Here is an 18,225-nt window from a genome sequence, read left to right as displayed (position 1 = left end):
AAACCCACGGCGAGGTGTCGTGGTAGACTTATCTTTTTAATTTGGCTTTTACTTGAACCATTTTTAAAGAGTTTTTTCTGCTCATGCATCTTAGTGTTATAACATCTTCTCTGTTATTTATTTATTTGCTACTATTAATTAGTCTCTCTCTCTCTCTCTCTCTCTCTATATATATATATATATATATATATATCATGCTCTACTTCTTAATTATTTATTTATTGTTTTCATCTAGCTTTTTAAAAACGTTTTATTGTATTTTTATTCATTTTATCTAATTCATTTCTAACCTGCCTCCAGTGTTTCCTCAGTTTTTGCTTTGTTTTTAATGGGATGGGTGGGTGGAGGGTGTTTGCTTGTTTCTACGTTTTGTTATTATTATTATAATTATTATTATTATTATTATTATTATTATGACTTCTCCTTTATGTAAAGCACTTTGTGTTACATCTCTCTTGTATGAAAAGTGCTGTACAAATAAACTCTGATTGATTGATTGATTGATTGATTGATTGATTGATTGATTGATTGATTGATTGATTGATTGATTGATTGATTGATATAATGCTTTGGTGGACACACAACACTACTAGGTAGAGGGTGCATTTAGTTGATCTAGAGATAATGTGCAGATTCATCCTCCATCACCAATTGATAGGTTAAAGAGTAGGTATAACTTAAAATATTGACACATTTTTGGGGGTTGAATACAGCTATACAGACAGAACTTTGACCCGAAAATCAATGTTACGAATTTGTATCTACTGGAGATCAAACAATGTACAAAGGAGCTCCATTGTGGCACTTCATTTTTGGTTTGTGTGAAAAGAAAATTGAGATGAAGAGCCGCAGAAGCATGTAATCAAAGTGAACACTGGCCTTCGCCTCAGCTGTGCTATGGACACACAGAGGACAGTGAGAGCAGCATCCACTCTCATCACAGCTGCTGTATTTGTACACAACACCAGTAATCACTGCTGTGTGTGTTAAACAAGTTCAACATGATGAAGCAGAAGCATTATAATTAAGCATAAAGATATTGGTGTATGAATGTCTCCAGTTACAGCAGCGTATTACTTACACAGCAAATAATGGTTTTAATCTGTTCTACACATACACTGTAAAAAATGTCTGTAGATTTTACGGTGAAAACTGCTAAACCATGACAGTAAAAGACCGTAAAATGATAAATGGGTTAATTTAGTTTCAGTAACAATGAAACACTGTAAATGTTTAAATCAGCCAAAACAGTGTTTTTTACAGTTTAAAAAAAAAACTAAAAATACATTACTCCACTGTAAAATTCACTGGCACCATGTTTGTAACAAAAATATACTGTAATATATATATATGTATATATATATATATATATATATATATATATATATATATACATACATACATATACACACAAGCCATCATTGTAATTTTTGCATTTATTTTAAAAAATATGTACTTTTTCTAACTGTTAAATGTACTAAACACCATATCTATCTACAGAAATATACTGTAATATTTCATGGTAAAATCTTTAATTTATGCAGCATTTATAAAGTATTTTCTTGTCAATTATATAGCAGAAAAGCATTTGTTTTGTCGGAATTTTTTATTTTATTTTCTATGGTAAAATATGGAATAAAATGGCAATCTTAAACCTGAAATCAACAGTGCTAATATCATTTTACCGTAATATTACAAAAAGTTCTACCGTATTTATTACAGTAAAGTTCTGGCAACCACAGCTGCCGTTTTTTTGTTTTGTTTTGTTTTGTTTTGTTTTTACAGTGTAGAGGGTCACTGAATATCAATGAAATAAAGAGAACTGGTGTTGGATTGGTACTTGGATTTGACAGATACCTTGGGTCTGGGTATTGGAATAGCTATTCATTTAGAAAAGATTGGATTGGTGTATTCTCAGCATCAGATATGGAAATGTTTTTATGATGGGAAGTTTCTTACTTGATTTTGGACTATATTTTATTTGACCACTTTATTAACGGATTTTATTTCCAGGGCTCTCTTAAAAAGATTACTGCAACATATCCATTTATGTCTGGTTCTAAATCACTGATTTAAGCCTCAGAAGTGGCTATCAAAGACATCTTGAAAGGTGTTTGGTAGAAGATGTCTCACAGTCCATGGATAAAATGTTTTTCCATTGGTTCTGACATCTACACTTCATTGGCTTTTGGATTTATTATCACTGTAGTGAAAGCTCCATTTATATTTATTTTATATGTATTATGGCTGGAAAGGAGCTGACAGGCAGAACAGCTCAGGGGTCAATAGCATCCTGCACTAATTTTTCTCCTGTCAATCACTGACACTACTGTGGGCAAACCGAAGGGAATGTAATTCATACAGTCTATATTAATGACATTTTTAAATTTTGTCTTGTGGCAGCATTGGACACTTGAGTACACTATAGATCTTTATATATGATACTGATATGGGGCTCCTATTTGTGACACTGATGTATTATAGTTCTTAAATGTGTAACAGCTGCAGAGAGACTGGTGCGTCTCACAAAACATAAAGTTATGAGAGAGATGTATGAGGAGAGTCACTGCTAGGAGCAATGTTTACATCACCAACACCAATAAAACATCTCTTCTGCCTTTTAATGAAACAAAAGTTACTACTTTCCACTGGCCAGCTGGTCAGACCAGAACAAGGAAAAAGAGAACATATTCACTGCTTCCCCATGTGCAGCAATGAACAGATGGGACTTTTGTAAAAATACATTTCCCATGCAAAAAGATTTAATTTCAATGTACTGACACAAGATATTAACAATCAGGGACTTAAGTCTACAAATATAGTCTTTTTTTGTGTCTGCATGTCACATGTGTCAGTGGCTAGTCAGAAAACAAGGCAGCACTGTTTTTTGCAGACTGGTCTCAAAAAACATCATTATAAGGCGTTTTTACATGCAGCAAAAAAGCTGCATTTTTTAAAGCGACTGCCGACAAATCCAGCAACTTTTTCTGGTGTTTTTGGAGACTCCTTCTTACAAGAACGAGTCGAAGCAGCACAGTCCTCCTGCAGCAGTCTCTCCCAGCTGCAGAGCCGGAGGGGATGTTAACCCCTTAGCGTCCAGTCTGCAGATTGCTAATAGGCTAACAGTTAGCTCTGTAGCAGTACAGTGTGTATGTGCTGCTGCTGCTGCAGGAGGTGTTCACTTAGCGATCTGTTTGTTTACAACAAGCACCAGACACTGTGCACACACTAAAAACTGTTCCTATTGTTTGTTTAACAGTCGTGCAATAAAAATACAGATGTTTTCCCTAACATGATGAATAATTGTGATTAATAATCATGATTACAATATTGATCAAAATAATCGTGATAATCATTTTGGCCATAATTGTGCAGCCGTACTTTAAACTGTCTTTTATAATGCCTAACCAGGATGATTTTTCCCTAAACCTAGGAGTTTTAGGTGGTTTTGTAGCCTAAATTCACCAAAACTGCCCCCAGACCAGACTGGCCCTGAGAGGGAGCTCTGGGCTTATCCCTTCCCACTCTATCACCCCCAAGTTACAATTAGTACACGCTGCAGCAGGCACTTTCACTATACCGCCAGAGATCAGGAAACCAACAAGTACTATACTTGTTGACTTAATTGCCAAGCTGGTTAAGCACCAAGTATGCAAAGTGTACTAATCGATTGGACCAAAGACTAATCAATTAATAGAAAAATTAACTGATTGTCAGATGAGTCAATGATGACTTGGTTGCTCATTGGTTGCTGTGCTGTTTTTTTTGGGGTTTTTTTTTAAAGATATTTTTTGGGCATTTGTAGCTTTATTGACAGAGATATTGAGAGTGAAAGGGGGAGTCAGAGGGGAAGACATGCGGAAAAGGGCTCCGAGCCGGATTCGAACCCGGGCCGCCCGCTCACGAGGACTGGGCCTCTGTGGTATGCGCTCTACCAGGTATGCTACTGGGAACGCCCGCTGCACCGGTTCAATGCATTTTATTGCACAGCCCTTATGATAACCCAGAATATCATTAAAGTAGTGCTGGATTTCACCTTGCTAAGGGGACTTTATTGTGTACACATCCTCTTCCAGTATATTCAGGCATCGTTAGGCCTGGGAGTCCGCTGCAACAGCCATGAATGTTTTAAGAATAGCCTTGGAAATTATAGCAACTTGTTGCCCACAGTAATCTGTTAGCAGCTCTTGTGGAAGCAGCACAGTGGCTCTCCTTCTCTCTCGCTTCTCAAGTCACTCCTAAATGGGTCTGAACAGTCTGGGGCTATTCATAAAACATTCAGGGCTGTTGCGTCAAGACTCCCAGGCCTAACAACACACTGAACAGAGTTGCAGACTGGCTACGGAACCATCAATCCCACACATCAATCCATATTGCAGCCAGGTAGCCTTCTGGCTTCTTTAGGCTTCAGTTTGGTCAACATATTCTTCTTCTTTGTCTAATTCACCAACATGGCTTTAGGGCTGGGTGATATAGCGATATACAAGATATATCGATATATTTTTAAACATGATATGGAATTGGACCATATCGCATATATCGATATAGTTCTTTTTTTTTTCTTTATATATAAATGCTGCCCTTACTAGGGTTTGTCATATTTAGCTATTTTGTAATGTTCGTTATTCATTTCTCATATAAATATATTGATTTCAGAAAAAAGATTGGGCTATTTTATTTCATAGGCTATTTTTATTTAAGATATTTTTTATTTAAATGTGCACTGATTTGGATAAAAAGGTACTCCTCTTGTTATACAGTATTTATGTCCACTTAAATCAAAAGTTTCAATAAAATTACTTGTCATGTCTTATTTGGCTTTGACTGAACATTTGCTCTCACTTTGCAATAAAAATATCGATATTCAGCCTAAATATACCAGGATATGACTTTTGGTGCGTATCGCCCAGCCCTAGTTAGGGTTATGACTGGCCTTGGAGCCCACACACAACAGCAGAATGATGAAACTTTTAGGAGTAGTAGCTCTTTAAGTACATCTTCAGTGGTGGGAAACACTGGGATACATCACAGCCTTTAAAAAGAACTTATTTCTTAAGTCATGAGTGTATGACTCGTGAGCAGATAGAACGTGTGAAGAGGTCTACATCAGGGAAGTGTCAGGACAGACTCTGCACCCAAGTGAAGATTAATAAAAGTGCTGGGCTGAGATCAGTTATCTTGCAAAAGGCTGATGTCAGCTGAAAACATCAGTGTAGCCCCATGCGGTACTACTACCAAGTGTATGCCAAAATAATATTAAAGATACTGCAAATATTACTAGACACTTAACAACAATGGTTTTACTCTGTTCTTATAAGGGTTGTCCATTGACCCCCTCAGCATAATCAATAGCTAATTCAATTGTTTGTTTTTCCACATGTCAGAGAGCCACATCATTACATCAATATGTGTCTTCTTTCCAAGAAACTCTAGCACCAACTTCAAGAATAATTATAACCATGGCAGACTACATCATCCCTCTACAATTGTTGCTCCTGGGTTTGTGAGCCTACATTAGCATCCAAACATGACTGATACAACACATTAGTGCGGTGCGTCTTGATTGCTATGGGCGGAGATTACATTCGATATGTTGATAAAAAAATGTATTGATATATTTTTAAATGTGAATTAGACCATATGGCATATATCAATATAGTTCAATTTTTTTTCTTTCTTTATATATAAATGCTGCCCTTACTAGGGTTTGTCATATTTAGTTATTTTGTAATGTTCATTTGTCTTTTCTCATATAAATATATTTATTTTATATTACTTTTTACTCTTTTTTTAATCTGTAACCAATTTTTTTTATTGAGTTCTTTATTAATATTTTAGTATTATTTTACTGATTTTTAATAACTGTACAGCACTTTGGTCAACATAGGTTGTTTTCAAATGTGCTCTATAAATAAACTTTGACTCAACTATTTCTGAATTGATTGGCCTATATTTCATAGGCTATTTTTATTTAAGATATTTTTTATTTAAATGTGCACTTTATGAAGCTTTGATTTTAAAAAAGGTACTCCTGTTGTTATACAGTATTTATGTTCACTTAAATGAACGGTTTCAATAAAACTACTTGTGACATGTCATATTTGACTCTGACTGAACATTTGCTCTCACTTTGCGACAAAAATATTGGGATATATATCTTATATCGATTTTCAGCCTAAATATATCGGGATATGACTTTTGGTCCATATCGCCCAGCCCTAGCTTCTTAGCACAGACTACCTGGTGTCAATCACACTGAAGTTAAACTAATAAAATTGAAATTAATGATACATGCTTTGGTCTTGTTGGTCACAATAGTCCCGCCCCCAGCCCCTGACATAAGCAGTTAATAGCTGGAGAGTTGGTGCCGCTCTGGAACCAGTTTTCCTGTTTGAGAGCCGGTTCTTTGGCTTTGAAAAACACGAAGAACAGGTTTGAGATCAGGCACCCGCTCCCAACTGGCATCCAAACTGCCTTGGTCGAAAAGGGATATGTACACCTTAAAATTCACAGTGACAGTGTTTTTCTGGCAAAAAAAATTAAAATAAAAAGTCTGCAAAGCATCGACAGCTAAATAGGCATTGCCAATTGATTCAAGCTATGATTGATTGTCAATTCAATCGACCATCAGCACAACCATATCAATTGTTGAGTTTAATCTAGGGCTGCAACTAATGATTATTTTCATTATCGCTTAATCCTTCAATTATTTAAACGATTAATCGATTAGTTGTTTGGTCAATAAAATGTATAAAAATATCAATCAGTGTTTCCCAAACCACAAGATGACTTCCTCAAATCTCTTGTTTTGTCCACACACCAAAGAGATATTCAGTTTATTGTCATAAAGGAACAAAGAAACCAGAAATATTCACATTGAAGAAGCTGAAATCAGAGAATTTGGATTTATTGTCTTTAAAAAAACTGCTCAAACCAATTATTCGATTATCAAAATAGTTGACGATTAATTTAATAATCGATTATTGTTCGATTAATCGATTCATTGTTGCAGCTCTATAAATGTAATTTCACGATTTGACATTTACTTGCATCAACCTAAATGACATAATTCACAGTATGTCTTTTTGTCTGTTTTGACAAGTCAATCGCCCTTTGAGAAAGTGAACCAGCGCCTCGTGGCAGACAATGCAAGCCGAGTTGTGTTCAAGTCAATCATATCTACAACCCGATAGTCATGGATGAATTTTCATTTCTCTCATTCAGCCCATTCTGCAGCAACACTTTCTTCAGCCTTATTGCTTTCATTTCTGAAGATCTTCCCTGATATTCCTCTGGAACACAAGAAGTCTTGCTGGGATTAAGAAGAGAGAGAGAGACAGAGAGAGAGAGAGAGAGAGAGAGAGAGAGAGAGAGAGAGAGAGAGAGAGAGAGAGAGAGAGAGAGAGAGAGAGAGAGAGAGAGAGAGAGAGAGAGAGAGAGAGAGAGAGAGAGAGCATGAATGACAGTAAGAGAGAGAGAGCATAGCCAATTCCCCCTTGGAATCCACACATTGTTTCCCCTCGGCCGATGGGGGATTCTTATCAAAACGCTGCCAGGACTATCATGAAAGGATATGGTAATTATGGAAAACACACACACACACACACACACGCAGCCAGGAAGGCCGACCAAGCACCGGGCTAATATAATGTGTCTGGTGTGGGGGCTATTTACATACCCTTCCAGAGTGCTTGTCACATTCAATTAATTACTCTCTGGCAGGGTGACAAAGATGATTAAAAAGAATGATGAAAAATATTTCCTCATATGGCTCCAAAGAAACCTGCTAAGTCCTTTTAAAATGAAGCCAAATGATCCCTAAAACAAGGCACGCTGTCTTAGTGAAAGTTAAAGGTGTTTTATTTCCATTCCCAGGAGGGATTACAGTATCATTCCTTTTACTGAGGAAGGGTATGCAGAAAATGAGTCAGAGAGGATGTTTGTAGAAGCGGCTGTGATCATGAGCTGTGCTTTTATTCTGGCGGGGGGAAAAAAGAGCTGAAGCCTGTGGGGTAATGAGCTGCATCACAGCGTCCGTTCATAACCCCTCACATCTGATGTCTTTCAGCGAACACAGCCTATTTAACACTGTCAGATCAATTAGTAGGTGAAGAAAGGGCTGGGGAGACGTGGAGCCTTTTGTTCAAACAGACACTGTGTGTGTGTGTGTGTGTGTGTGTGCGCGTGTGTGTGTGTGGAGGTACAGTACAATTTAAGGGAATTTATCTCTGCAGAAGTTTTTAATGTTCGCGATGTGCTTCGCTTATTGTACAAAAGAAGGCTGATTCAGGATTGTTGTGGTGAAACGTGTCGGGTAAATCAAACACCGGGGATGTGACAGCCTTGTGGGGGAATCGGGAGCTGTTAGAGTGAGGCAAATACCCCAAGGGGCATATGAATACAGAAATCTACATTTCAAGTAGCGCCGCACCTCCGCTGGCTCGTATCTCTGCCTGCCGCTGAAATACGCTCAAGCAGCCTGAAGCTAATTTTTCACATATGACTGAGGACTCCCGACTGCAGCCGAGCTCAATCCATTCGTCACGAGGGCTCCTTTCAGCGCGGACATTCTTCAAGGAAGCCTCCCTTTACACAAAAATGTCATTTGCTATACAAACGTCTGCCCATGAAATTTCTTTTCCCCCCCTTTGCTGTTTGGCCCTTTGTCAGGAAACATAATGGCTTGCTTCAGCCAGATTAGCCTCGTCTTTGAGATTGGAGAGCCGACAAACAGACTGCGACGTGTAGAGAAGATCTCTCCGGCTGTGACAGAAAGTACCTTTATAAAAACAGCTTTTCTGTCATTCCTCGCCTGCTAAAATACACTGTGGCTGTGCAATAACACTGCAAGCAGCGTGCTGGAGGAATTGTTCTATTGTGGCAGGTGAGAGGCTCAACCTCCATTTATATAGCTGTCTGCAAACTTCTCAAAGGGGGAATGGCTTTTTTAAAGCCTTTCAAGATATTACTTCTTTTTGAGTTAACATAGACAGGTGCTGAAAATGGAGTATTTGTCAAAACTTACAAAGGAAGAGAAGACATCTTCAGCATTCAGGTAATAAATGACTAACAGTGGATGTGACGCTAGGTTTTCTCACAAATAAAGCTTTCAGTTGGTTCAGTTGTCACCTTGTCCATTTCAAACTGTGCAGGTGGAATTATTGTTTGCGAAATGAATGATCTAATTGGTAAAGAGACAGGGCAGAACAGAAATCTAATTGGCTTTTTATGGCTGATGAAAAGAGGTAGCACAATTTTCCAAATCCACGATTCAATTAGACTTAGATTTCAAGCTCGCAATTCAATTCAATTTTCAAGTCAAGTAATTTTTCTTTCCGGCACTTTGACGCCAGAAGATCTCAAAATTCTTCTTAATAAAAAAAAGGTGATATAAGCGTGATATAACCACCATATTTTTGGGGGAATAAGCCTCATTAAGGCCATATGGTATGAGATGATCTTTCACAATACTGATTCTGATACCTCAACTCAGGCAACAAAAGTATCTATCAAATACTTGGTGTACCCACCCCACTACATGGGAATTGAATAACAATTACAACACTTCACAAACAATTACACAGACAAGACCATTAGTCTTTCTTTTTTATTGCCATTGAGTAATACGTGTAATCCTTGAAGGAGGGATTTTGAAGTTGCAAAAGATCTACCAGATTCAGATCTTTTGCTAGATTACACAGGGCTTTGGAAGAAGATATCTGAGTGTGGGTGGCTGAAGTCGTGGATCTGTCTAGGGTGTTGTCAAAGACTGCATTCATATCGGCACCAATAACTAAATGATACTCATCTAAGGATAAAAGATCATTAGTAATGTTTTGGGAAAAAATGGTTGGTGCATACATATTAACAAAGGCATCTTTCCTTCCTTCTTTTGATGTACAGCAAAATGCTAGTCTTCCTGGAGCATCAGAGCTAACTTTAATGATATTTACATATTTACATAATGAGATTGCGTCTCATTAACACAGCTACTCCTTTAGTACTGCTTCCATCCGAAGAAGCTGCTACCGTTTTAAATCTCTTATTTTGCAATCTTAAAGCATCAGTGGGTTTAAGGTGAGTTTCCTGTGGTAATGCTTCATCAACCTTTTTCCGGTAAAGAAACCAAATGAAGTGGGTTTTTTTTACTATGTACCTTATTGTACAGAAACCATTGGGATTACTTTTATGGCTCTGAAATGTAAAAGCTTTGCAGAAACACTGGTTGGTTGGGTGAGCAATCTCAACAAACCAAATGTGAGACAAAGAGTATGTTTGCGTGGAACAATGTGGAGCACGTTACCAATGCTAAGAGACAGTCTTTAGTTTTTTTACTGTGTCACTTCATGGCATATTTCCCCCGTGTAAAGTTGAAAAATAACTAGGCAAATTTCACCAAAAAACTATGAGAATTTAATTGTGCTGGCTTCACCTAATTATAAGTAGTGTCAGGGCTGCAACTAACGATTATTATCATTATTGATTATTTAAATGATTAATCGATTAGTTTTTTGTTCAATAAAATGTTGAAAAATATCAATCAGTGTTTCCCAAACCACAAGATGACGTCCTCAAATCTCTTGTTTTGTCCACAAACCAAAGAGATATTCAGTTTATTGTCATAAAGGAACAAAGAAACCAGAAATATTCACATTGAAGAAGCAGAAATCAGAGAATTTTGACTTATTGTCTTTAAAAAACTGCTCAAACCAATTATTCGATTATCAAAATAGTTGACGATTAATTTAATAATCGATTATTGTTAAATTAATCTAATAATTGTTGCAGCTCTGGTTTTAAAGTTGCTACTGTAGCTGCATTGCCTTTTCTTTATGATAGTCATATCATATCATATTGCACCTAAATCTGCATAGCTCCTGACTTTGTGGTTACTCACAAGTTGCCAGACAACCTTGCATTTGACCCACAGCCATGTGATAACAGCCTTCACTTACTTTTTAATACTAGAGCTAATTAAAATGCAGGACATCGTCTGAATATGTGTGACGAGGGACAAGGGATAAAAATGCCATGCAGCCTTGCATAAAGCAGGACACATGGTCACCTGATGGTAGTTTAGAATGTCCTTTGTGTTGGTTCAAGCTCGTGTCCAACTATTGCGTGTGTTTGGCCTTGAATCTGGCAATTTTTTTGACGAGTCAATCTCAGGTTTGAGTAAAATAGTCTAATCTGCTGGATCCGTATCAGCCTTAACACGAACCTTGTTACGTGGATCGAGTATCCAGACATGATGATCCACATGAACTATTCATATTATTTGCAGCAGTGAGCTAATTTTAATACATAAACTACTTCTGATACTCATTCATTCCTGGATGTGTTTCTCAACAAATGCATTAAAAGCGCCTCAGAAAATGAGTGCTGAACTTGCATCTTATGAACAGAGGTCGACCAAAACATCGGCCGGCCGATATATCGGGCCGATATTTGCGTTTTTTACTTGTATGGGCATCGGCCGATACGTGCGTGTGTTCGCTGATCAATTAGCGCATTGAGCAGCCATGCATTGAGATGCTGAAGGTCACGTGGAGCGCATGCATTGCCCATTTTAAATCAACGGCTGAAAAGACTAATCCTGTGTGGCAGCACTTTACTGAGCCAACAGCAGGCAAGGCTCGGTGCAACATCTGCCATTCTCTGGTGAGCTGCTGCTGATACCGGGAAAAAGAAAATCACATCAAATATGTGGATCATCTGAGGCGCCAGTACCACGAGGCCTAGAACTTTTTTTGTTTAAATTTAGACTTGTGTAACATTTGTTATCATTGTGTCATTTTTATCATGTAAATGGAGGGAAAAAAGGCAATATCGGGTTCAAGAATCGGCCCAAAAAAATCGGCAGCACATATCGGGGATTGGTTAAGACTGATGTCAAAATAATCGGTATCGGCATCGGCCTTAAAAAACCTGTATCGGTCAACGTCTACTTATGAGCGATGACCTTTTAAACAACAGGAGTAGGTAAATCTAGGCAAGCACTCATGTGATCCACTGGACTGGCTTTTGGCACTGATACTGGCCTAATTTAGCAGATCAGGTAACTGCCAGATGCGACTGATTCGTATTAAATACAGTTTGTTTCATTTAAAAAAGATGTACTTAAGCTTTTAAAACTACATTCATTCCGGTCCACCAGCTACATTTGTAGTAGCATAGCAACCCTGGTACATAGTATTGTCTTGTTTATCAACATGTCAGGTATCATAATCATTGGGAGGGAAACTGCTGGAACATTTGTAAAAAACAGCAACAACAGAGTTAAGGTATCAGGATTGCTTCTAAAAGTGCACTGCAAAAAAGGTGTGTATAAAAACAAGAGAAAAACACTAAATCTGAGGGAAATGATCTCGCTGCAAGATAAGTACAAGATAAATTAAAGCTGCAAGAAGGGATGAACTGGCCCGAGCAGAGTGAACTGACAATGATTTGTTTCGTACCAAGATAAAAAAAAACTTTAGATTTAGAAGTGTTTGATAACTTATCTTGTTTTAAGCATACAACATGCTTATTCCTAGATTCAACAATCTTAATTTAAGAAATCTTGTCAAGTGAAATTATCTGTCCATGCAGCAAGATCATTTCCCTCAGATTTAGTGTTTTTATCTTGTTTTTAGACACACCTTTTTTGCAGTGTGGAAAAACTGGATTGGTGCATCCCTACTTTTTTGCACGGGGTAAAAATATTTGGTGTGACTAAGCCCAGCTGTGGCCAACATTTTTCAGCCTACAAGCCTGAGATGCATCAATGAGTTTCCCTGCTTTCTCAGCCCTACAGGAAATGCCTGGACTTCAGTGACTTGCTGCCTGCACTGCTAACAGTCACCTCCACCTTCCCCTTGCCCTCCAACTCTGCTCCCACGAGTCATCAGTTTGAGAAGAATACCATATGCTGACTCAATGAAAAGCCCACACAATGAAAGCTCTTACTCAGATCTTGATTGGCAGGAGTGTCCCTCTGTCTTTCACCACGCTCGGAGGATAATAAACCATGCAAACCAGTCGAGCCACAGCAGAGTGCCTTTCCCACCCTTAGGGAGTGTGAGCAAACACACCGCTGTTGCTACAGTGATCCTAATGGTAAACACTGCCAATCAGTTCAATGGCACAGATATTTATTTATTCTATTTTTCACCCAAAAGTCAGAATCAGGCCCGAGACTGCTTACAAGGTCCATTCATTACGCTTTAGCCTGAGCAAACAGTGGTGCAAATACAGCACAATAATCTACCTATGCTATTCATGTGACTCATTGAGCCGGCACAATCCATTCAAACAGCTCACACAGGCTCACACACACTCGTGCACACACACAAAAGTGCCTCAGGTGTCGGAGCAAATGGCCCTTTTAAAACACACAATCAACAGGCTCCTACCTGCAATTTGGCGGCGGGTCCAAGGTTATCTCTGCCAGCTCTTTCTGGATTCTGAAACAAGAGGAAGATCTGTGTTATAATCACAGCCTCAATCACACATAGGGGTGTGCCATAGCGTATCGTTCACGATAATACCGGTAGATCTTTTTCATGAGTAAAAAAAATGCATATCAGGATATTGGCAACATTTCTTCTTCTTGACGTAGTGACATAAGGGTTTCCCATTAATTACCTAGACTGTGGTGGCCCACCAGAGTCTCATCTGCTGCGATAACGTCACATTTACACAATTCACAATATTAAGTTATTTTGCGTTGTGTTACTGTTGCTCAGCAGACTGTCAAAATAAGATGCCTTAAATAAATCATACTAGAACCCTTATTCTCCTTTACAATTATCAATTAAAATATGCAATGATAAGATCAGTGTATATGGTGGAATAGTGGCATTAGAATGTGTGAGAGGCACCAAATTTGGGCTTTTATGAAAACAAATTATCCAGGGGGGCATGCCCCTGGATCCCATTAGCCTGGGTATACCCAGACTGCCTTGCGCGCTCGAATTTGATTTCGAACCTCCAGGCGGTCTGGAAACGAGGCGATTATCTTAGCCCTGTTTTAGGGATCCAATCACAGAGCGGGGAGGGACGGTGAGACGATGACGCGTACTACTCGGCACTTGGAAGCTTTCCTGATCCAACATGGCTGCTGCGGACGCGAAACTCTCTTTAGCTGTAGATGGTGTTTTAAATAGTTTAGAGCGAAAGTTGAAAGGCGAAAGGTCTCTCGGCAGCTCCGCTGTCCCCCGGCTCGTAACGAGATCACCGGTAGCGGGGCTATTAGCGCCGCACGGGCGGTTTCTGCGGCTTGTTGCGCCGAGCCGGTGAGACCGCCGGTCACCGCCGGTGATCTCGCTCCGAATCGGGGGACAGCGGAGCCCCCAGAGACCCGCAGCAGCTTGTTTATTGCCCATAAAATCAGTGGATGTGTGTGGCTGAATGACATGAGGGGGAATAAAGCGTGAAAATAAATAATCTTGCAGAAAGCGAGAACTGGAGAAGCAAAGCAGCAGCAACACTCTCTCACAGACACACACACAACAAACATCCATCTCTGTTGCTCTACTACGTCATCTGGTATAACTGATCTGATTGGCTAAGAGCTACCTACAGACGCTTTGATAGACATTCTAAGCGTCCAATAAACGGCTCTGGAGGATCGTAAACCACACCTCCTCTACGGAGAAATGCATTGTAGGTGTCCAGACCTAATCTCCAATGAGATTTGGTCTGGTGTTAGCCAGGCTAGGATCCCATAGATGGGCATTTTTAATTATTTGCAAATACTCAAGAGACAAAAGTTAAAAATTTTGTATTTGGCAACTGTTGAGACTTGCAATTTACACCACATTTTAGATTTATGAATGATTTTCATTTTTCATTCATTTATACAGACAAAAAAAATCTAATTTTCTATATATTTGTCATTATTTTGTAATATTGTTAAGAATATCGTTATCGGAAAAATACCCTGAAATATTGTGATATTCTTTTAGGGCCATATCGCCCAGCCCTAATCTCACTCACACACACACACACACACACACACACACACACACACACACACACACACACACACAGACGGTTATATAAATCTGGCATGTAAAATCAATCTGCAAGTGTATACACTGAATAGCTCATTGATTTTCTAATGAGCTCCTGAGCACTGTGATTGAACACAGGAATGAGTCCTGTCACGCAAGATCAGCAAGGGGATGCACGGCTGAATATTCGCCTTTTTTAAAACCACACGGGCATGAATTGATATTGATGTCAAAAGGGCATATCAGATAAAGGAATCATATTACATAATTAATTTTGCTGCTGATCATGGTCCTGTCTCAGCTCAGCCCTCACGCTTTGAAGAAGCTGTTGGGAGTATTTCCACACCGGACACATGAAAAAGGGTTTAATGAATAGACCATAGAGAGGTTAGATTTCTCCCTGGTTAAGGATTCATTACATAAATGTATGTTAGCAATTTGCCAACAAGGATCTGGTAGCCAAGTGGTATACTTTACAATCACTCAGTCAGCTATAAATGCTGCTGTTATCCTGTCCATAAAGAGAGTGCCACCTCTGCCTCATTTACAGACTAATGATGGAGAAACTCGACAGGTTTCAGTGGTAACCATGGCTCTAATCTCTAAAACATGCAGAATCTGTTAGCAAGGGGACAAGATTTTAGCATTCTGATTTTAAGTTTGTAATCCAAGTAGTATTAACAATACACTGTAAAAAATGTAGATTTTACAGTGAAAAACTGCTAAACCATGACAGTAAAAGACTGTAAAATGATGGGTTAATTCAGTTACAGTAACAATGAAACAACGTAAATGTATCTATCAGCCAAAACTGTATTTTTTACATTTTAATTTTTTTTTAAAATACATTACTCCACTGTAAAATACACTGGGACTGTGTTTGTAGCAAAACATATACTGTAATCTATATTACAAACGTCATTTTTGCATTTATTTTTTGTAAAAAATACTTTTGTCACTGTTAAATGTTCTAAACACCATATCTAAGAGAAATATTCTGTAATATTAAATGGTAAAATTTTTAATTAATGCAGCATTTATAAAGTATTTTATTGTCAATTATATGGCAAAACAGCATTTCTTTTGATGGAAAAACGTTTTATTTTTATACTAAAGTATGGAATAAAATGGCAATCTTAAATGTAAAATCAACAGTGCTAATATAATTTTACCGTACTATTACAAAAAGTTGCACCGTATTTATTACGGTAAAGTCCTGGCAACCACAGCTGCCGTTTTTTTTACCGTAAAAACAACAGTTGTTTTTTTTTTACAGTGTAGGGTTAGGCCGTTGATTATCCCCTTATCCAGTCGTCGACCACTGAGCCCAACATTTTGATTCAAACTGGTCACAGGTCATCAACTGAAAGTAGACACTAGGGCCGTTACTTGTTAACAAAATCAAGCTAGAAGAAATCCAAAGTAAAAGAGAATTTGTTTGAACTAATGGGTCTCTACTAGGGTTGCAAATTTCCGGGAATTTTCAAAGTTGGAAACTTTGAAACAGGTATTTATGGGAATAAACGGGAATAAACAGGGAACTTAAATATATTTGATCATAATCTTGACAAAAAACATCCAGATTGCATGCAAGTACACTTAAATATCTGTTATTCCTCAATCACATGCACACTGCTTATTGCTACTGAGGCCACGCCCTCTTATTGAGGCCACACCCCCAGCATGCATTGCGCATTCCTCTATCACATGTTAAATTCAACAGTTACATGTTGAAGGGGATTTTTTCGGAGGGAGAGGGGCACTTTCATTTTTTCATTTAACATTTTGAATCGGACTTTTTGGGGATGTTTGGGGGGGGGGGGGCATTTTACTTCATTTTTGAATGGGTGGGGTCGGGGGGATGAGAAATATTTAACTTAACACTCATGTTTTTGTTGTTCAACAAAATCATTTATTATTCAGTAAAATAATTCAAAGTTGATAAAGTTCTACTTACAAATCAGTTAAAATGTCATGTTTTTCATATTTTGAATATTTCCCAAATTCCCCAGTTTAACTTCCCATGGAAAGTTTCTGGAAATTTACCGAAAACTTTCCACTCCTTTGCAACCCTATCTCTACAGACGTGCAGTGAGACCATACAGACAGCAAGATGCATTTATCCATTAATTATCCTCAACCAAACTCGGGTTGTGGGGCGCTGGAGCCGATCACATCTGATTATCATAGAAATGTTGAATTTGAATATCGTCACGGTTTTATCAGTTAAGTTTATGTTAGCTTTATAGTACCCCATAAGGCGCCCCTCCACAACAATCACAGTGCAAATAGCTAACCCAATACACACGGACATTCTCTGCATCAATGTCCATTGAAATGGATTGGAGTTAGTCAGTTTTCATTTGTTTTTATATGTTTTTTCTCAACATTTTAAGTTTAAAATGGTCAAACGGTGTGCATGGGATACATGTAACTCCGACTCTAGGTATCCTGAGAGGCTGGGCCACCGGGTGGATTTTCTACCCTTTCCCAAGCCATATCTCAACCCAGATAAGTGTCTGCTGTTATGCGGTAGAGCACAACACCAACTCAACGTGGATAAAATTAACAAAGATGTCTACATTTGTTCTAACAACGTATCTGAGGCAACATATTGTCACTCTGCTAACTGACTAACTAACTTTAGCCTAACCCTTCTAACATTAGGCTAAAGTTGGCTAACGTTAGCGTAACCCTTTCTAACATTAGCCTAACGTTAGCTTCTAGCTGTGTTGTACATCATGTCACTTTGTTTGCTGGGAGTTCATTGGCCTGTTATGTGCTGGTTTTTGTACTTTGGCAATCGTACATGATTGTTAGCTGTTGTCCAAAGGGCTCTAGTTATTCTTATGTTAACTTTTGGAGCTTAGCTTCATTAACTTATCTGTAAATAACCGAGATAACAAATGTTAGCAATGTTGTGTTGAATGATTCATGTAAATACTGTAGCACCAAACTAACGGAGAGGTTCTCTTGGTAAAGATGGTAAAAAGACCTGGAAACGTATGCAACTTGTACTTGACCTGCAATATTTAATTTTATCATGAACCATTAATGGCAACGAGATGCGGTTTATCACGTTTACACTGTGACCTGTAAATTTTTGCCTGGAGCTGAAGCTTTTCATCGACCTTCTCAACAATAAAATTATTAATATAACCCTCCAATGCATAGTTAAGGCCCTTTTGGTGACTTTGAGATGATATATAATCTTTCCGTCTCCAAAAAT

At 38.3% G+C, this 18,225-nt stretch overlaps 1 protein-coding gene across 1 annotated transcript in view; it reads right to left on the bottom strand.

The window, feature by feature from the left end:
• LOC131984519 (ubiquitin-conjugating enzyme E2 E2-like) overlaps window positions 1-18,225 on the bottom strand; it is a 117,887-nt gene that overhangs the window by 82,293 nt on the left and 17,369 nt on the right. Inside the window, exon 3 of the mRNA XM_059349362.1 lies at window positions 13,395-13,445. Within this exon, the coding sequence (XP_059205345.1) occupies window positions 13,395-13,445 (51 nt within the window). The remainder of the gene's footprint in view (window positions 1-13,394; window positions 13,446-18,225) is intronic.

The sequence above is a fragment of the Centropristis striata genome, chromosome 14, assembly GCF_030273125.1.
Source record: "Centropristis striata isolate RG_2023a ecotype Rhode Island chromosome 14, C.striata_1.0, whole genome shotgun sequence".
NCBI lineage: Eukaryota > Metazoa > Chordata > Actinopteri > Perciformes > Serranidae > Centropristis > Centropristis striata.
The sequence above is the reverse complement of the archived record's forward strand: the minus strand, read 5'-3'. Positions and strand labels throughout refer to the sequence as shown.